At 42.7% G+C, this 22881-nt stretch overlaps 1 protein-coding gene across 1 annotated transcript in view; it reads right to left on the bottom strand.

Annotated features, from left to right (window-relative positions):
- LOC115132342 (potassium channel, subfamily K, member 9) overlaps positions 1-20943 on the bottom strand; it is a 37306-nt gene extending 16363 nt beyond the window's left edge. Inside the window, exon 1 of the mRNA XM_029664910.2 lies at positions 20343-20943. Coding sequence (XP_029520770.2) covers positions 20343-20943 — 601 coding nt within the window. The remainder of the gene's footprint in view (positions 1-20342) is intronic.
- Positions 20944-22881: the final 1938 nt, after the last annotated feature.

Here is a 22881-nt window from a genome sequence, read left to right as displayed (position 1 = left end):
TGGTATGATAAATCTCCTGTTGGTAACTAGTCTGATGTTGACAGGTTGTAGTGTTATAAAGGTATTGGTATGATAAATCTCCACACTTTACCCAACAGGCCCTCCTTGACCAATTGTCGTGGAAAACCAGCTTTTTCTAGTGGTCTGTGGCCCCCTTTTGACTCTTGGGGCCCGGATCATTAGTCTCTGCCTGGCCCCTGACTTACCCCTGTCTTCTCCAGTTGGAGGGCTGTTCTGCTGGGAGGGAGCTCCGCAAACCAGACAGATACTGCAGAACAGTATCTGCACAGAAGGGAGGGAACTGCAGTGGAAAGGGTCATAGTACGGCTCTCTTTCTCTCTATTTCTCCTATCTGCATGAATGATAATCACAGTACATAAGCATTCACATGCTGAACATTTGCCAGAATATCAAATCAAGCTTTATTTATATAGCACATTTCAGACCTGGATGCAACATAATTCGCTTCACAGGAAAAAACGTAAATTAAATTTAAATTTAAAAAAACGATATTTACTACACACAACATCAGAGGATAAAAAAGCTAAATAATGACAATACAAATTAAAAGATTAAAAAGCACCCCAAAGAAAAGCTGAGCTAACAATGTGTGTTTTAAGACCACTTATAAATATGTCCACCGTTTTGGCCCTCCCTCAGGTTCCCTGGCAGGCTATTCCAAAGGCTGATGGCATAATAACTAAAGGCTGTCTCTCCATGCCTCTTGGTCCTAGGCTTTGGGATAGTTAAAAGGCTGTCTCTCCGTGCCTCTTGGTCCTGGGCTTTGGGATAGTTAAAAGGCTGTCTCTCCGTGCCTCTTGGTCCTGGGCTTTGGGATAGTTAAAAGGCTGTCTCTCCGTGCCTCTTGGTCCTGGGCTTTGGGATAGTTAAAAGGCTGTCTCTCCGTGCCTCTTGGTCCTGGGCTTTGGGATAGTTAAAAGGCTGTCTCTCCGTGCCTCTTGGTCCTGGGCTTTGGGATAGTTAAAGGCTGTCTCTCCGTGCCTCTTGGTCCTGGGCTTTGGGATAGTTAAAAGGCTGTCTCTCCGTGCCTCTTGGTCCTGGGCTTTGGGATAGTTAAAAGGCTGTCTCTCCGTGCCTCTTGGTCCTGGGCTTTGGGATAGTTAAAAGGCTGTCTCTCCGTGCCTCTTGGTCCTGGGCTTTGGGATAGTTAAAAGGCTGTCTCTCCATGCCTCTTGGTCCTGGGCTTTGGGATAGTTAAAAGGCTGTCGCTCCGTGCCTCTTGGTCCTGGGCTTTGGGATAGTTAAAAGGCTGTCTCTCCATGCCTCTTGGTCCTGGGCTTTGGGATAGTTAAAAGGCCAGAGGACCTGATGGACCTACTGGGTACATCACTTCAAAGCATGTCTGACATGTATCGGGGTGCATAATTGTGGACTGATTTAAAAACCAACAGAAGAATCTTAAAATGTCATCTAAAACTCACAGGCAGAGACTTTAAAACCGGTGTAATGTGTCGGGTCTTGGTCAGTACCGGTGCTGCAGCATTCTGAATGTTTTGCAGTTGGCTTTCTGGGGTCGACCAGACAGGAGAGCATTACAGTGGTCAAGCCTGTTTGCAATAAAAGCATGGATGATTCTGTCTGTATCAGCCTGAGAGAGAAGCTGAGAATTTGGTTAAACTTAATTGTAAGTAATAAGTCGTACATTTTTCAAGAAGCTGGAACGTATAACAGGGAACATCTTTCGCATACAGACGCTTTTTATAGTAGGTATTCGTGCTCACGCTGCACACACACGGTCTAATTCTAAGCTACTGCTCACATTCTACGCTACTGCCCGTTACCTCACACTTCTGGATGTTGTGACTATCACTGTTCACATAGGGCTATTTATAGTTCAGCTTTTTGCACAGTGACATACAAACACACACTCACACTCACACACACTCACACACACAAGCAATGCCATTCCCTGCTGTGAACTGCAGGGGGAGCTGTGAGCACAGTGTTGATCAACTCTGGGGTTTATTAGGCTATACAAGCCATGAAAATCCACTGTACTGCAGCCCTTCCGTGTGTGTGTGTGTGTGTGTGTGTGCTCTCTTCTACTACTGTGGCTCTATTGTTTTCCAGCCTCTCGGGACACACCGTTTAGAATCACAGACACCACTTGTAGAGCACAGCATGCTTTAAACCACCAGAGCAGTTCCTTCTGTGGCGACTGGTAGAACTGATTTCACGGTTCCCACCACCATGTCTCTGGGGAGAACGTCTACTGTGGTTGTGGTAGGCCAGTCTGCTTTTACAAGGCAAACTGCTGTACCAAACTACTGCCTCTTAATGAACAGAAAAGGTCATTAAGTGAGTGCTTACATTCGTCCTATTTCACACATGTGAATTGGACATTTGTTTTGTTTTACATATCCCACTCCCCTGAGACACCCTTGGAAAGCTGGGTCAGAGCCAGGAATCAGCCATTATTGATGGCAGCCCAGGAGCAATTAGGGTTAAGTGCCTTGCTCAAGGGCACATTGACAGATTTTTCACCTAGTCAGCTCGGGGATTTGAACCGGCAACCATTTGGTTACTGGCCCACACCTAACCACTAGGCTACCTGCCGCTCCAGAGATAAGGCATGGATCCTATCACATAGATAAACCATATAGGAGGCAACACAGAGCAAAAGTAGTGACAACATCAACACATGTTGGGTAAACAACATGGACATGACACACCACATACACATTTTAGGAGAGGAATGCTTGAGAAGCAGAAGGTAGTGAGCTGAGACCTAGCTGTTAGGCATTGTTGTGGTCTGCTGCTGGCTCACCCGATGAGGTGGGGTGGTCAGAATGGACCAGGGGAATTAACTTCATGGCTCAATAGTCTACTCTGAACCAGAAGAGGAGCAATGCTGAGGTGGGTCGGGGGCACAGAGCACGGGAGGACTGGAGGCTCAGGACTGGACCTAATGGGCTAAATGTCACAGCTCTTAATGCAGCCACACCCAGGGGCCAGGCTACCCCAACCCACAGATCAGACTGCTATGTAAAGATCTGTAATATTCCAGTTCAGAGAAAGTTCTGTGGGAACATGTTTGGTCAGTAACGATGTTGATAATGAATAGAAGGTAGAGTATTGCAGGATTCCTCTCCATCCAATCACCCCCTGATGTCTCTGGTTTCTCTCTGGTTAAAGACAGTGATTAAACACTTGAACTCAAGTGTTGGGGAAAACAAGTGTACCTTTTGGCTTGTGTTAGGTGTTATCTCCTGACACGTAAACCAACACTTTAAAGCATCTGGACCAGTACTGAGATGTATGAGCAACAAGTAGGAACAACATTGAATGAATCTTATTTCCTAACAACCCTAGTCTTGAAACCTTCATGTTACAATAACACATCAAATGCCATTAAATACATGGACTTGTTCTTATCCAACCATACTTCTAAAAAATACATTCAAATCAGCAGGAATATTTCAAACCTGTTGCATAACTGGCGTTAAAGGGGAACTGATATTAATAATGCATAAAAAATAAGTCGTCATGTTTAATATATTGATTTATGCACTTTAAATATTGCATTATGCCTTAAAACATAACGTTTGATATACAGTGCCTTGCAAAAGTATTCACACCCCTTGCATTTCTTCACATTTTATTGTGTTACAAAGTGGGATTAAAATTCATTTAATTGCCATTTTTTTGTCAACAATCTACACAGAATACTCTGCAATGTCAAAGTGGAAGAAAAATTCAAACATTTTTTTTTTTAAAGATGAATAATTTTTTTTAAATGACTAAAATAAAGTAATTGTGTAAGTATTCAGCTCCCTGAGTCAATACATGTTAGAAACACATGGCATTGATTACAGCTGTGAGTCTTCTTAGGTAAGTCACTAAGAGCTTTGCACATGTGGATTGTGAAATATTTTCCCATTATTATTTTCAAGCTCTTGCCATAGATTTTCAAGCAGATTTAAGTCAACTGTAACTTGGCCACTCAGCAACTGTCTTCTTGGTATTTTTTTTTTTTTATTTTACCTTTATTTTACTAGGCAAGTCAGTTAATTAAGAACAAATTCTTATTTTCAATGACGGCCTAACAGTGGGTTAACTGCCTGTTCAGGGGCAGAACGACAGATTTGTACCTTGTCAGCTCGGGGATTCGAACTTGCAACCTTTCGGTTACTAGTCCAACGCTCTAACCACTAGGCTACCCTGTCCAACTTCAGTGTACATTTGACCTTGTGTTGTAGGTTATTCTCCTGCTGAAAGGTGAATTCCTCTCCCAGTCTCTGGTGTAAAGCAGACTGAAGGTTTTCCTCTAGGATTTTGCCTGTGCTTAGTTCCATCCCATTTATTTTTATTCTGAAAATCTCAGAAGTCAAGCATACCCAAAACATGATGCAGCCACCACCATGCTTGAAAATAAGGAGGCAATTACTCAGTGTGTTGTTGGATTCTCCCCAAACATAAGGCTTTGCATTTAGGCAAAAAAGTGTATTCCTTTGCTGTGTTTTTTGTTGTTGTTGCAGTATTACTTTATTGTCTTGTTGCATACAACAATCATGTTTTGGAATATTTGTATTCTGTATATTTGTGGTCTTGTCACGCCCTGACCTTAGAGAGCCTTTTTATGTCTCTATTTGGTTTGGTCAGGGTGTGATTTGGGGTGGGCATTCTATGTTTTTCTTTTCTATCATTTTGTATTTTTATGTTTTGGCCGGGTATGGTTCTCAATCAGGGACAGCTGTCTATCGTTGTCTCTGATTGGGAACCATACTTAGGTAGCCCTTTCCCTCCTTTCAGTGTGGGAAGTTAACTTTGTTTGTGGCACATAGCACTTAAGCTTCACAGTCGTTACTGTATGGTTTTGTCGGAGTCATTCAAAATAAAAGGAATATGTACGCTAACCACGCTGCGCTTTGGTCTACTTCCTGTGACGGCCGTGACAAGTCTTCTTTTCACTCTGTCGTTTAGGTCATTATTGTGGAGTCAATGCAATGTTGTTGGATCTGTAGCTGTTTTAAAATCACCAATGGCCTCATGGTAACATCCCTGAGCAGTTTCCCACTGTTCCCCGGGCACGAAGACGTGGATGTCGGTTAAGCAGCCCCCCCGCACCTCTCTGATTCAGAGGGGTTGGGTTAAATGCGGGAGACACATTTCAGTTGAATACGTTCAGTTGGACAACTGACTAGGTCTCCCCCTTGCCATTTCCTTTTCTTTCATTCCTGTCAGCTCAGTTCAGAAGGACGACTGTATTTTAGATGTGTACGGGTGGTTTAATACATAATCCACAGCATACTTATTAACTTGACCATAACTTAAAGAGATACTCAACGTCGGATGTGTTATTGTTACCCATCTACCAATCACTTCCCTTCTTTATGAATCGTTTGAAAAGCTCTCAGGTCTTTGTAGTTGAATCTGTGCTTGAAATTCAATTCTTGACTGAGGGACCTTAACAGATGTTTTATGTATGGGGGACAGGGGAAGGGTTAGTTATAAAGAAATCATGCCAACGCCTATTACACAGTGTGGGTCCATGTAACATATTATGTCATTTACTCCTGAACTCATTTAGGCTTGCCTAGTTATGATTTATCCAACACAGAACAACAAAAATCTTTCACTTTGACATTACAAAGTGTTCTTTGTAGATTATTGACAAAAAAAAAGAAGATAATTAAATCCATTGGAATCCCACTTTGTAGCACAATAATGTGAAAAGATCTTAGGGGTTTGAATATTTCTGCAAGGCACTGTATGAATATGAGAACCAGGAAATAAGTTGTTATCAAATGATAGTGTGACTTTCACAGTCTAAAACTAGGGCTGGAGAACCTAATGAACGTAATCCCTCTCATCTGACATTAATTAATGATGCAGAATGACAAAGAATTACAGCAGACCAGAAATATGCAAAGTGTAATAAAACAAAACAAACAATAAAAATGTATAATAATACAAATACTAATATAAATAATAATATATACATATTAACAAATGTGCAATGATAAATGTCCATTTGAATCGGCAAAAGTACTTCTAGTGATTCGAAGTGTGTTTTGAAGAACAGCTGTAAAAAAAAAAAAAATCCATACTTTGTCCATTTAACTATTTTGTAGCCTAAACAATATAGGCTTTTTATAGAAATTAGAAATATAATGCAAAATAAGCTGTATAAGAGCCCAATCACCCCTATCACACCACAGTATGCAGAATGACAAGGTGTTTTGGGGCTTGTTGCAACAAAGTCACTGTTTGGATTGGATAGAACAAAGCCTAAAAGCTAACCCCTCACCAAAAAGTAATGCCATTAACTAGCCCAACACTAGCGCATACTGAAAGTATGTGATTGAAAATACATTGGAGAATATTACATGTAAAAAAGTACAAGAAACTCCCCACACAGGTACTCTAGATACCTCCTGTTTTCAGAAGAAAATGTCTGCACAGGCAGTAGCCATTTTGCTACACTTTCTTCACAACCTCTATTTCGCAGACAGTGATGAAGAGAACTATATCTGCTGTAAACTCAGCACAAAGTGAAACACAGGAGGAGCTCTCCTTTGGTAATAGATGTTCGCATGCAAGCTGCTCTTTGAAAATGGGGCTGATACTTAAATGAATAGAACATGAAAAATGAGTTTGATGAAACACGCAACACGCTGTGCAGCCCACTGCGAGTTTCAAGAGCATCCTCACCATGTGAACATTACACTGAAGGCTCTGAAGACCAGGGGACATATCCACAATGCATCTCAGACTAGAAAATGTGTGTTAAGTGCTGAGAATAGAGACATTTTACTCCTACTCTTACATGTAAAAAATAAAGGCTATGCATGAAGCCTCTTTAGTCATAAGAGTCCCACCTAGTCGACAGATATTTAGGACACCTCATGAGCTGAGTTACCAGCAGGTATCTTGATAATAGAGAAAGCAGTCAGTGGTTCACCCTCTACATGCAATTGCTTTGGAGTTGTTGAAAGAATGTTTTAGAAATGTCTATATGATCAATCCATATATAATCTAAAAAGGATTACGCATGAGCCCCATTCCACATGATATGCCTACATGATCATGCTTATAACCACATAGGCCAATAAATAATCACATATTTTTCTTTGGATTATATAATTAACCTACATCATGTTATTTCAAGTTATCCTTTTGGAGGGCAACAACACTTTAAAAAATGCCTGAAGTAAAGACATCTAGGGACTATGATAACATTGACTTTAGTCGATAAGATGATAGACCTTTCAAACATTTTATGCAACATTATCAGCGAGTGATTTGATGCCAACTGTGTCAGAGCGATTTAAAGTTGTTAAACGGGAATGGTGAATGTGTTGATATACTGAATGGACAACACATTAAGAACACCGTCCTAATATTGAGTTTCACCCCCCCTTTAACCCTCAAAACAGACTCAGTTTGTTGGGGCATGGACTCTACTTGTGACCCGTTTCAGGAAACTAAGCGTATGTCGCAAGTCACGACTTCACAGGAGAGCCGTTTGAACGTAAAAATTAGCAAAATGTGTTTTTGGTCAGAAATGCCATCTCAAAGATGTGAGTTGCACCCTTTTTTCCCTCAGAACAGCCTAAATTCATTGAGGCATCGACTCTACAAGGTGTCGAAAGTGTTCCACAGGGATGCTGGCCCATGTTGACTCCAATGCTTCCCACAGTTGTGTTCAAGTTGGCTGGATGTCCTTTGGGTGGTGGACCGTTCTTGATACACACGGGAAACTGTTGAGAATGTAAACCCAGCAGCTTTGCAGTTCTTGACACAAACCAGTGTGCCTGGCACCTACTACCATACCCCATTCAAAGGCACTTCAATGTTTTGTCTTGCCCATTCACCCTCTGAATGGCACACATACACAATCTATGACTCAATTGTCTCAAAACTTAAAAATCCTTCTTTAACCTGACTCCTCCCCTTCATCTACACTGATTGAAGTGGATTTAACAAGTGACAACAATAGGGGATCATAGCTTTCACCTAGATTCACCTGGTCAGTCTAAGTCATGGAAAGAGCAGGTGTTCCTAATGTTTTGTACACTCAGGTTTTAACAGGATTCCTGAGACCTTTTCTGAGGTGCTTTGTGGATACGGGCCCAGGAGTCTCTGGGATCTTTCTACTCCTCAAAGTAACCAATATCGTCTAAACAAAATCTCCAAACATTTGCTGTCAAGACCACACACAAACACACACCTCACCCCACCAAAAATGTGCTGCCACAACCCCATTTGCAGAACCACACACACACACGCGCACACACAACACACACACACACACACACACACACACACACACACACACACACACACACACACACACACACACACACACACACACACAGTACCAAACAACAATCACTGTCAAGACCACACTACCCCATTGACAGAACTCTTCACCAAACGATCTTTGTCAACAGTGGTTGGAGATGACAGCCCCTGAGGCACACACACCCTTCCATATACACACAAACACACACACCGTACACACAAAGTACACACATCCCAAACAATCACTGTCAACGTTATGGTCCGGCTGATGTGGCTGTAGGAAATGACAGCTAAGTAGGGAAGGAGGGACAGAGTCCAGCTGTGGAGTGCCTTTGGCTACCGAGAGCTGTCAATCCCGCTGGCAGCAGACAGAGAAGTGAGTGTCCACTGTCATCATTCTCCACACTAGATGCTACCATCACGCTGGCAGACAGATGAGACATAGAGGCCGAAATGGCACCCGGCTCCCTATATTGTGCACTACTTTAAACCAGGGCCGATAGGGAATAGGGTGTATTACACAATACAATGTAGGGAATAGGGTGTATTACACAATGCAATGTAGGGAATAGGGTGTATTACACAATACAATGTAGGGAATAGGGTGCCATTTCAGATGCAGCCAGAGAATCAGCTGGTGCTGTGTAGCTCCATCAGTCATACATATGGCACATCACCTCTCTCCTGCACAAATTAGCAGCATAGGGTCTATAGAGATATGGCCAAGGTAAACAAGTAATGATTTATATTTTCCCTGTGCTACAGACAGCTATATCTGTCCGCTAATACAGGACTAGTAAAGGCCCAGTGCACTACTTTTCCTGGAGCACCCTCAGCACCCCTACTTCCCGCAGCTATGCGGAGGTCAACTCCACATAGCTCTTAGAAACAAAGGTGCTATCTAGAACCTTAAAGGGTTCTTCATCTGTCCCCAGAAGAGAACCCTTTAAAGAAAATCAACACAGTCTGAGTCACTGTCATTCAACTACACTAATTAGAAAAAAGGGTTCCAAAAGGGTGCTTTAGCTGTCCACATAGGTGAACCCCTTTCGGTTCCAGGTAGAACCCTTTTTTTGTTCCAGATAGAGCCCCTTTGGTTTGCAGGTAGAACCCTTTCAGTTCCAGGTAGAACCATGTGGGTTCCATGTTCTACTTGGAACCAAAAAGCATTCTACCTGGAACCAAAAAGCCTTCTCCTATGGGAACAGCAAAAGCACCCTTTTGGAACCCTTTTTTCTAAGAGTGTAGTTAATTGACAGTGAATCAGACTGTGCTGATAATGTTGACAGTGCTTAACCCATGTCTATTGCAGCAACTGTACCCAGAACAGACCTTTCTAGGTCCAGTAGTTGTTGTTATGGTAGAAAGACGTGGGCAGTGTTTGTATTGGAGAATCTAACTAGTCGTGACACACAACAGCAACACAGCGCTTCAAAGAGCTTATTCCTGGCTCCCATGAAAGCTATTGTTCTGAGAGCAATAAGAATGTCAGTGCACCTGTCCTACGCTCAGGTGTACACACACACACACAGACACACACACACACACACACAGACGCACACACACGCACACACAGACACAGACACACGCACACACACACACGCACACACACACGCACGCACGCACACACACACACACACACACACACACACACACATCACACAGACGCACACAGACACACACACACACACACACACACACAGACACACACAGACACACACACACACACACACAGACGCACACACACACACACACATCACACACACACACAAGGCAATGGGAGCTTTTCATCTCACACAGCGTCATTAGAGCTTTAAAGATATTGTTGCCTTGAATGATGTCAATCTATACACACCGTTTTCACACTTAGCTGTAAATCCAGTAAGACATCAACAGCTTTTTCAATTTTGATTGAGCAGTGCCATGTTTCTTGCTCTGAATTAGTGGGAAAGAAATGTAAAAGGCCTATTAGACTAATGCATTTAGTGCCTTTTGAAGATAGTGCTTTGTGACTAATGCTCTGTGTCCATGTCACGTTTCACCAGTGTACCCCATTACCAATTCAAAGGCATGATTTAATCGCAGGCCCGAAATCACTACAGAGAAAAGCTCTAGAAGTGTTTTCCCACCCCAGGATACATACGGGCCCTGGTGGACGTAGCGCAGTAACTAGAGAATAGGCTGTCATTTGGGATGAAGCCTGTAATAACGTACACATCACAGCCTCTTTAGTAACCTGCGCTTAATTCCATCACTGTACTGCATTCCCTGGACTGTACATGACAGACTCAGCAAGTCAGACCCCAGTTCTGCAAGACGTCTGGGTCTACTTTCTGCCCACCACAGGACTGTGTTAGCCTGTAAAACTAAAACGTATTCTGTGCAGCTAATGCAAGGCCTTAGGTCTCTGGTGAACTAGTCATAAGAGTGTGGTTCACCATCGGAACCACATCCATTACAAAAGCACCCTTTGCCTATGCAGTCTTTCTTCACACGCTGATGTACAGAGCCAAGAAAAGTCTTCACTTTCCGAGCAATTAGTCAGAGGAATTAGTGGAATCAACCCCCAAGCCAATGTGGACAGAGTGGAAATGTGAATTAGACCTGCAAACAGAAGCAGAATCACCACGACGACATGGCACGCAGCGTCTCCACGGCAACAACCAGGGTTCTAACTCGGCTACAGCTGTTCTCATATGCGCTCATCTCACCTCAGCTTCTAAATCTGGACGATCACAAGCTATTTATAGATTACTAGCAGTTAGCAGTGTTGGTGGCCATGGTGATGATGATGATGATGATGATGATGATGGTGATGATGGTGATGATGACTTTGTTTGAATATCAACTGTAGTTAAAGTTGTCAAGTTCAGAGAATAATTCTACAGTTTCTGATTTGTTTTTATTACACACAATGAGCAGAGCCAGATTCCTACAGTAAAGCCTTTGTTGTTCTCACTCGAATGACTTCTCAACATCAATTTGACAATATGACAGTTCTGTATCCAGAGTTGTGGGTATCAACTTACTTTGTTCACCTATGTTGTGCACGCACACACACACACACACACACACACACACACACACACACACACACACACACACACACACACACACACACACACACACACACACACACACACACACACACACACACACACACTGAGAGGTTCATTCTGCCCTTCTGATGTCTATCCAGCCGGCACTAACACCTACAGACAACATTATCAGCCTTGTGTACATAACATTCACCATTTGTGTTTAGGTTGTTTTTTTAACCCCTCACATGGCAAGCCGTTAGTGTCAAGTCATGTGACTCATCCTACTGCTGAATGTGTTGATGGAAAAACAAATAGTTTGTTTCTTTATCTGAATTTGGAACGTGTCTCTTACAGTGCAATAACCTCTGTATAATTGAATTTCCATAACTATTATGTAGATAGGCTATAGCAAGATGTATTCATTGGAGAATATTTGTAACATGTCAGTGTTATTCAAACATAACAGGCAACTAACCCCTTCCCCATCTGTTGAAACCAGAAAAGCATGAGCCATGGGCTGAGTATGAGCCAGGTCAGGTGGACTCATTATGACTCAAGTCATCAATACACTCTACAGCCATACATAGCCATGGGCTGAGTATGAGCCAGGTCAGGTGGACTCATTATGACTCAAGTCATCAATACACTCTACAGCCATACATAGCCATGGGCTGAGTATGAGCCAGGTCAGGTGGACTCATTATGACTCAAGTCATCAATACACTCTACAGCCATACATAGCCATGGGCTGAGTATGAGCCAGGTCAGGTGGACTCATTATGACTCAAGTCATCAATACACTTTACAGCCATACATAGCCATGGGCTGAGTATGAGCCAGGTCAGGTGGACTCATTATGACTCAAGTCATCAATACACTTTACAACCATACATAGCCATGGGCTGAGTCAGGTGAGCCAGGTCATGGGTGGACTCATTATGACTCAAGTCATCAATACACTTTACAGCCATACATAGCCATGGGCTGAGTATGAGCCAGGTCAGGTGGACTCATTATGACTCAAGTCATCAATACACTTTACAGCCATACATAGCCATGGGCTGAGTATGAGCCAGGTCAGGTGGACTCATTATGACTCAAGTCATCAATACACTCTACAGCCATACATAGCCATGGGCTGAGTATGAGCCAGGTCAGGTGGACTCATTATGACTCAAGTCATCAATACACTCTACAGCCATACATAGCCATGGGCTGAGTATGAGCCAGGTCAGGTGGACTCATTATGACTCAAGTCATCAATACACTCTACAGCCATACATAGCCATGGGCTGAGTATGAGCCAGGTCAGGTGGACTCATTATGACTCAAGTCATCAATACACTCTACAGCCATACATAGCCATGGGCTGAGTATGAGCCAGGTCAGGTGGACTCATTATGACTCAAGTCATCAATACACTCTACAGCCATACATAGCCATGGGCTGAGTATGAGCCAGGTCAGGTGGACTCATTATGACTCAAGTCATCAATACACTTTACAGCCATACATAGCCATGGGCTGATCCACTGATGAAACACTTAGTACAATAATAAATGTATAGACTGTACATGTAATCTCACTGTACTGGCCCGGGTCCTTTACTACATTACAGACAGTTCAAAAAAAAGTTTTACAAAAGAAAAGGATGTTGTGTTCATACTGTTGACCTCTGTTTTCATGAGGCACAGTCCTCCCCGTACCATTTACTTTCCTTGGGATGTCTCAGTCTGCACCTAAGGCAGGGGTGTCAAACAAACAGCCTGCGGGCCGGATCCAGCCCATGCGGGGTTCCAATCAGGCCCGAGGGTGGTTAGAGTAGAAACAAAATAAACAAACTCAACATGCTTTATAATGACTAAAACCGTTATCTATGCACAATCATTATCATTATCATGACCTAGGCCTATGTAATTGCATGCCTTGCTTGTGCGCATGTGAGTGTTTGTAGGCTATGTCACCTTCATTCTCCACGCCTCCACAAGGTGGAATGCATCCCCAGGAATATTTTCTACTTCTTCTGGATTGTAGGAGAACATACGGTACTTTCTGAAAGGCTCATGGGGTTATGACATACTTTATAATGCATGGGTAAGTGGAGCTGCTTTCTGTAGCCTCTGTAAAGCTGTGTTGAACAGGTTCCACTGGACCTTTAACGTGATGGAACAGATGCTTAGAACGTTTTGATGGAGAAAATAAAAATAGTTAAGTCAAAACGGCTACATTGTCCATATAAACTCTTTCTTTATGGAACGCATCTCTTACAGTGTAAGTACCATTTAAAAGCAATTGTATATAATTAGTTTCCATACCTACCTATCTAGATACACTGTAAAACCAAGTGTTAAGAATCTGAACACTTTTCTGTAACACTTTTTAAACGCACATTTAGAATGTCAACGAAAACGCGTCGCAGCGTTTAGATTGGAAACACCAGAACATGTTTATTCGTTGTAACACTTTTTAAACACATGCACACCTTTATACAACACTTAACACTGTGTTGTTTTAACAGGGTGTAAAGCAGTATTTACATATTTCCCAGCATGTCTTTTGTGTGGAATGTGCGAGATGTGCGAGACCCACCCATGACTGTGTTTATTAGTGACACAGACATGATTGTTGCATTCAATAAATTATATTTCTGAAGCCTTCTTCAAGTGACTGCCTAATTGAATTTATTTAAATTAAAAATAAACCCTTTAATGACCACATATTATATATTTAATGAGGCCTTTAGTTATGGCCTAGTTATCCTCGACATTATGGTCTACAAATACTGGCTCATGGGCCACATCAGACCTCGTCCGGGTTAGGGAGGGGTTGGCTGGTAGGGATATCCTTATCTCATCGCGCACCAGCGACTCCTGTGGCGGGCCGGGCGCAGTGCACGCTAACCAAGGTCGCCAGGTGCACAGTGTTTCCTCCGACACATTGGTGCGGCTGGCTTCCGGGTTGGATGCGTGCTGTGTTAAGAAGCGGTGCGGCTTGGTTGGGTTGTGTATCGGAGGAAGCATGACTTTCAACCTTCATCTCTCCCGAGCCCGCACGAGAGTTGTAGCGATGAGACAAGATAGTAGCAATTGGATACCACAAAATTGGATACCACAAAATTGGATACCACGAAATTGGGGAGAAACGGGGTAAAATAAAAAATAAATAAAAAGATTTGATTAGTTTAGAAAAATGTAAGTGATTTATCTTTGTATAGTATACGATCAATGAATCAATCAATGTGCATGAGGACACAGATGCAGTATTAAAATAAACTGTTCTAAATATCAATCTGCAACAAAGCATGCTGGGAAATATGATAATGGACCCCTCCCACATCTTTGAAGTCAGCACAGTCGAGTAACAACAATACCATGCGATTGAAAGATTTCTTGAATCAAATGTCCTGTTCAGTTGTGCTGAAATGTGACACACTGATCTGAATAAAAGGCATCTATTTATAATGACCAAATGCACTCTAAACAGGACTATGGGAAAGTACACACTAGTGTTTAAAATCTGAACACTTAGGAGATTTAGGGGTTCTCCTGGTTGGAAGTTGACTGGAAAAGGTTGACTGTCATATTTCATCTCGCATTGTAAATTCCTGTGTTAAGATGAGAACAAATTAAATTTAAACACTGACGTTTAGGTTATAAATGTGTCACATGTTTCATGTGTCCACATCATTAAGGAATTATCATGGTCCACACATGATTAAAAAAAAGTTATATAGCTGCACCATTGAGAGCATCACGACTGACTGCATCAACACATGGTATGGCAAATGCTCGGCATCCGACACCAAGGTGCTACAGAGGGTAGTGCGTACGGCCCAGTACATCACTTGGGCCGAGCTCCCTGACACCCAGGACCCACATGTTCTACAACTCCAGCCACCCAACTCTCTGCTACCACACAGCAAGCGGTACCGATGCACCAAGTCTGGAAACAACAGGAGCCTGAACAGCTTCTACCCCCAAGCCATAAGACTGCTAAATAGGTAGTTAAATAGTTAACCAATAGCTACCCGGAATATCTACACTGACCCTTTTTGCACTCTTTTGACTCATCACATCTGCTGCTGTTACTGTTTATTATCTATCCTGTCACTTTATCCCTACCTATATGTACATATCTACCTCAATCACCTTGCACCCCTGCACATGGACTCGGTACTGGTACCCCGTGAATATAGCCAATGGTTACTCATTGTGTATTTATTCCTTGTGTTCATATTTATCTATTTTTCTATTATTTCTATTTCTTTTTCCGTCTCCATTGCTGGGAAGGGCCCGTAATTAAACATTCCAATGTTAATCTACACCTGTTGTTTACAATCTATATGAAAAATACAATTTGATATGATGGTTATACAGTGTAGGCTATAGCAAGATTGGAATAATATCTGATTGATGGGAGAATGTATGTTTAAACATGTCTGCATTATTCAAACATAACAGGCACCTAAACCCCTTCACCATCTGTTGAAACCAGGAAAGCACATATGAGCCAGGGCAGGTAAACTCATTATAACTCAAGCAGAGACAATCTACAGCCAAACATAAACCATGTTAACCAGGTGATAATGCCAGGAGCTGTTCTTTCAGGGCTACAGCACTTATAGCTCATGGGAAAGCACAGTCTCAATATGTCACTGCTGAAAACAGTGGTATTAAATCCACTACTGTAGGCTGTAATTCAATTGTGATTTTGAACATGTATCCTAAATGATATAAGCTGACAAACAAACAACGGAAATATGGCCAAACTCTAAAGGGATCGTTTCACATTCAAATGGACAAATAAACCAATAGACCTGAACAGTCCATCATACATGTAGCTACAACTCTAAAAGCACATTCAAATGCATGCTCTTTTAGTGTTGTTAGCTGCTGTAACATACACAATACAATGGAAGCATACTATGGTCATGTTCACTCTCCAGTAGTCATTTAAGTGTTGCTAGGCACATCTGAAGACATGCCTAGTGCCTTAGTTTCCTTTGCACCGTTATGTGCCCGTGTTGAATAATATCATGTGTAGATGGTGTCCATAATGTAGAAGGTGTCCCCCCCCCCACCTCTCTGCTTCAGAGGGGATGGGTTAAATGCCCCTTTCCTTAATGTAGGTCTAAAGCCCACCCACTCTGGTCTTTGATGCAGTTTAATCAGAAGTTGCTTGGGGGAAATGAATATTGGTTGTTGTCTCCAAACCAGAAACGTTTCAGGAATTGGAAAACAATGTATATATATCCCCATTAACGAAAATACAATTCTGAAACTTCAGATGCTATTTTGAAAAGATGTTCTTGGTCGTAGAGTCATGAAATGTTCCGAGTACATTGAGGGGAGTTACTCCTTTCAATAAATGTTTTTAGAAAATGTATTTGCGAGGTTTACATCAGACAGCAACATATTTCAAAAACAAATAATAAAACATTCACTCTTAATTTTCGAGTAATGTAGGCCTAAAAAGGGTTAATGTCTTCGTGTTATTAAACTTGTTACGGGTCCTATGTTACCCAGGTCTGATCGACAGGTTAAATATGTCTATTCTAACATAAATGTCTCTGTACGTCCATGAAGTCATGTAGGCCTACCAGTGTACTAAATGTGAACCTTTAGTACAGAAACATTGTGTGTAACGCTGTGTGCCTCCTCTCTGTGTAGAAACAATGCTGTGTGCCTCCTCTATGTGTAGAAACAATGCTGTGTGCCTCCTATCTGTGTAGAAACAATGCTGTGTGCCTACTCTATGTGTAGAAACAATGCTGTGTGCCTCCTCTATGTGTAGAAACAATGCTGTGTGCCTCCTCTCTGTGTAGAAACAATGCTGTCTGCCTCCTCTCTGTGTAGAAACAATGCTGTGTGCCTACTCTATGTGTAGAAACAATGCTGTGTGCCTCCTCTCTGTGTAGAAACAATGCTGTGTGCCTCCTCTGTGTGTAGAAACTCTGTGTGTAGAAACAATGCTGTGTGCCTCCTCTCTGTGTAGAAACAATGCTGTGTGCCTCCTCTCTGTGTAGAAACAATGCTGTGTGCCTCCTCTCTGTGTAGAAACAATGCTGTGTGCCTCCTCTCTGTGTAGAAACAATGATGTGTGCCTCCTCTCTGTGTAGAAACAATGTTGTGTGCCTCCTCTCTGTGTAGAAACAATGCTGTGTGCCTCCTCTACGTGTAGAAACAATGCTGTGTGCCTCCTCTCTGTGTAGAAACAATGCTGTGTGCCTCCTCTCTGTGTAGAAACAATGCTGTGTGCCTCCTCTCTGTGTAGAAACAATGCTGTATGCCTCCTCTCTGTGTAGAAACAATGCTGTGTGCCTCCTCTTTGTGTAGAAACAATGCTGTGTGCCTCCTCTCTGTGTAGAAACAATGCTGTGTGCCTCCTCTCTGTGTAGAAACAATGCTGTGTGCCTCCTCTCTGTGTAGAAACAATGCTGTGTGCCTCCTCTGTGTAGAAACAATGCTGCGTGCCTCCTCTCTGTGTAGAAACAATGCTGTGTGCCTCCTCTCTGTGTAGAAACAATGCTCTCTAATCTACTGCCTGTATTTTTCTGGTCCTTCACAAAGACCATTGTGATTTTGTCTTGTTTTATAGAAATGCTGATTCACCTTAAAAATGATTGTTTGCTTAAAGATATTTCCATATTATGGCGGAGATCAAATCCAGCTAGACCTTTCACTGTAATGTTGGCAATACCACTTCAATCAAGAAACTAGCATGTTCATTGAGGACCTAAGCTAAATAAAGGCCATGCAAAGGACAACATTAAAGGCACCAGGCTACTCTGAATATGTGCTAAAGTTGTAGGCCTATAGCCTACAGTACGCCTGTTGACTCCGTTGGTATTTTCTACACGTATATCCTATAGCATATATACTGTACATCTGTTTTTGTATGTTTTCTTCTATCAAAGTGGATATACCTCAGGATACAATTCGTTGGAAGACAAGGATCTGATCGTTTGGCCGAGAAAGGGTTATGGGCGTTTTATTCGGCCTGCTTGGAATAATATGTATGGCCAGCTGGTGTATGGCCAACTGCAGATCATCCCTCATGATGTGGTTGTTGGCAGCGCAGCTCACAGGAGCTAGAGGAGCTGTCCTTTCAGCACCAGGTGCAGCGCAGCTCACAGGAGCTAGAGGAGCTGTCCTTTCAGCACCATGTGCAGTGCAGCTCACAGGAGCTAGAGGAGCTGTCCTTTCAGCACCAGGTGCAGCGCAGCTCACAGGAGCTAGAACGAGCTGTCCTTTCAGCACCAAGTGCAGCGCAGCTCACAGGAGCTAGAGGAGCTGTCCTTTCAGCACCAGGTGCAGCGCAGCTCACAGGAGCTAGAACGAGCTGTCCTTTCAGCACCAAGTGCAGCACAGCTCATGTTCAAGCTGCAGCAACAGCTGATGGAACGAACTTCAGTTAAGGTTACATGCACACAATCATAGGAAGATGGGGTTTTTTGGGGGGGGGGGGGGGTGGACTAGTATAGGCCCAGCGCACTACTTTTGTGAAATAACTGTTTTATTATTTTTTAAGTAAGATAATTTGTATTCATTTTTTTTTTTTTTTTTTTTTTCAAGGAGTGCTGCAACACCCTCACCCCCGCTACTTCCCAGTCAATGCACACAATAATGCCATTTTTATTGCCTGTAACGGTTAATATAATAGTTTGTTTAAAACGTTTACATACTTTGCAAAAATAACGATTTCCCAACTAATCCTGTTTACATGGACACATCTGAAAGCAGGCTACTGATGAGACATGTGATAATTGCAGAACATCGCCAAACAATACAAACGTTCTACCACAGTGTCCATGTTATTTTTGCAAAGACTATTTGATTCTGAGTTCAGACATATAATGTTTGTATGTGAAAACTACTTATAAGATGAATACTTTTCCGAACTCACTTAACTCACTTAATGGTGCTTGCACATGCGCAGATCAAATTGACCGCTGGGACCTCGATGAACCTGTTTACATATCATAATAATTGGAAAGATTGCTCAGAAAACCAGGTGTTTTAATCGGTGTACGCTTACTTCGATTATGACCTTACACTGATTAAGATAAGCAGTGTAATGCAATATTCGGCCTTCTGCCATAATCAGTTTAATGTCGAGTGTTTAGTGTGAATGTAAACATACTGATGCCTCCACAGTTTTTTAGATAGTGTTGACATGTTATCAATCACAGCCTTTTGTAACCTACCACTTGCATGGTCTGCCATTAAATCATGGATTAAAACATGTTGTCTACAGGGGTAACCAATGCAGATGCAGCAACAGTCGTGCAGTTGACATCATTGTACATGTAGGCTTATCATTATTTGGTTTCCAAAAATGTGGTCAAGCCTATCTCAGTGGCGTGGTAGGCCACTCCTACTTTGATGGTGCATTGTGGTACTCGAGGGAATGGTTGCATACATAGTAGCCTAGAGGACTGCTTTTCGTGTAGGCTATTGATCTTTTCTCATTAAATTGATGAGCTGCTGAAATCTATAATGGAAATTGTCAGTTTATCTAGATAGACAGACACATTATGTTGTTGCTACTGATTGTAGTGATGCCTTTTTTTCCCCTGATCTATAAAGTTGATGTGCAGAAACATTGTACACAGGTGGCATTTTACTGTTATTGCGTCATCATTTGGTTTCGCCTGTTAACATACCGGAGTTATTTAGCGAAAACCACATTTTACCTACTTTTCTAAAACAATTGATGTTGCATAAGGGACAGGTTTTAAGGGTTAATACCGGGTAGTGGGTATAGACTACCTGTTGCTGGACTAAGTTTAGTGAAACACATCTCTGCATAATGCTGTGTTGACTTTAATTCGTTGTGCTATATAGTGTTGTAAGTGATATAGTAACTATTTAAATTGTAGCCTACTAACCACCTAACATCCACGGCCCATGACTGTGATTAGGCTGTAGTCTACACTTTAAATCTCCGCATGAATGACATTATATTGACACAGTGGCTGTGCGTAATGCTGGTACGCAATTAAATCTCCATGGACTATAGACTGCAGACTCACCTATGGTGGTGATGACTGTGATGGCAAAGTAAAAAGATCCCGCAAATTTCCACTGAACTCCGGCCCTGTGGGGCTCGGCCTCCATAATGATGGTCTCCAGTTTGCGGTAGTCGTCCTCGCTAATGTTGTATTTCCCTTGGAGACGCTTCTCCTCTGCCTCCAGCTGTTCTTTCTCCCGCATCTCGAAGTCTGACTCCAGGGCATCGAACACTGCGGCCCCGACCAGCAGGTACGTGAACGTGCAGATGATCAGGGACAAGGTCCGCACGTTCTGCCGCTTCATGACCACCAGGAACCGGCGAGTGAGGGGCTCATGTCCCCTCCGATCCCCCGGGAAGGCTGCGCAGCAATCGGGAAAGCGTTGGCAGCGGCTGAAAGAGGAGGGACAGACTGGCGCGTGTTGGTGACTGTGGGTGCGGTGGACAGAAGAGCAGTAGTGGAGACTGCTATGTGTGTGATCCCTGTAACAGGTCCCAAAATCCTGCTCCGGGTTCGCAGAGAGACACAGGAGACTGCTCGATCGCCGGGACCACGAGCCCTGCAGCCTAGACACTCTGCGCAAAACCTGCCCAAACCAAGTCCTCCAAGCGCGTAGTGCCATCAACAAGCAGCTGCTAGATTCCTCTGTTGTCTTCTTATCGAAAAGTCAACGTTTTTTTTTACGAATTCAATTTAACACATATGGCAAAAATAATGTTCGATTATTTTTGTTGTGAATCTGTAAATGCTTGATGCGGTATTTGCTCTTCTGTCCAAATCTTCCTGGAAGATTTAAAGAGAAATTAACCGATCCAACAGAGGTTGGATGCGGGTGAAGCATAGACTATTTTCGCATTTGCTCCCAGTAAGTTTCAGTAAGCACCAACCTGTTCATCTCGCTACCTCATCTTAAGTGTCAGGCTATTTTTAACAACGAACCATCCCCCCATTTGTACATAATCAATTGACTGTGTGGAATCGAGAAATACAGCTCAGAAATATAAGACATCGCCAGAAGTCATTTCCATTTGATTCACAATGTGTTGTGCTGAGTCCTCGATAAAATACACGAGGAGAGGAACACACAGCGCAGGATCCGGGAGAAAAAAAGTATACTCACTCACTTGATTCGCGCTCTGGGGATCTAAACCCAGGCAAAACTCAACAAAGATCTAACACTGTGCACAACGTAATTCCTGTCCATTGCGGAATTATTCACTACCGATTCCTTTCCTCATATCGGATCATATTGCCATGAATTATGGTAAAGATAAAACTATCCCAAAACGGTGACTGGAAGGGACACTCGTCATCAATAAATCTACATTAACTACCGGTTTCATTTCAAATGTTCCCTTCTTAGAATAGTGCCGTGGGGTTCTGCCTCAGGACAAACGTGCATTGTCACTGTATAACCTTCTCTAGAAACCCGGAGCAGGCAAACCCGAAATACCGGTATAGCCTGGTGCATGTCTCCTGTTAGGCGCGTGGTGACTACCGGCTCAGCTGCGCCCACCAAGAGCTCTCCAGGCCGGAGCTGATTTCTCCGCGGGCTTCCAATTAACTGGAGTTAAATTAGAAAAAGTTTCGGGTTTTCCTCGTTAGTAGAAGTTACTCGAGGCCATCAATTAACGCTAGAGAAAGAGAAGCACTTTGATGATGAAGCTGAACACTGCGTGTCCTCACAGGCTACGGATGCCGAGTGTGTGGAATCTCCTGTCAGAAGTGTGGCAGGCTATTTAATTTAAGAGACCGTTGAGATCTGATTCTCCATCTATTGTATTTTAGGACGTTCTATTTTAAGACATTCTAATTGTTGAACATGTTTACTTAAAGCCGACTTCCTCCCGAGGGGCATCTCTTAATACCCCTTCTCCTCACACCCCTCCTGCAGCGACCACTCCCACTCATTATCAACACGAGATTACTTCCAAACACATGACCAACTCACATACAGTGCATTCGGAAAGTATTAAGACACCTGGACTTTTGTTACGTTACAGCCTTATACTTTTTTCTCTCGTCAATCTACACACAATGCCACATAATGACAAAGCGAAAATAGGTTTTTAGAAATGTTATCAAATTTATTTCAATAAAAAACAAAACAGCTTATTTACATAAGTATTCAGACCCATTGCTATGAGACTCGAAATTGAGCTCAGGTGGCATCCTGTTTCCATTGATCAACCTTGAGATGTTTCTACAACTTGATTGGAGTCCACCTGTGGTAAATTCAATTATTTGGACATGATTTGGAAAGGCACACCTGTCTATATAAGGTCCCACAGTTGACAGTACATGTCAAAGCAAAAACCAAGCCATGAGGTCGAAGGAATTGTCCGTAGAACTCTGAGACAGGATTGTGTCGAGGCACAGATCTGGGGAAGGGTACCAAAACTTTGATGCAGCATTGAAGGTCCCCAAGAACACAATGGCCTCCATCATTCTTAAATGGAAGAAGTTTGGAACCACAAAGACTCATCCTAGAGCTGGCCACCTGGCCAAACTGAGCATACGGAGAAGAAGGGCCTTGGTCAGGGAGGTGACCAAGAACCCA

The sequence above is a fragment of the Oncorhynchus nerka genome, linkage group LG7 (assembly GCF_034236695.1).
Source record: "Oncorhynchus nerka isolate Pitt River linkage group LG7, Oner_Uvic_2.0, whole genome shotgun sequence".
NCBI classification, from domain to species: Eukaryota; Metazoa; Chordata; class Actinopteri; order Salmoniformes; family Salmonidae; genus Oncorhynchus; species Oncorhynchus nerka.
This window is presented reverse-complemented; position numbering and strand designations above follow the sequence as displayed.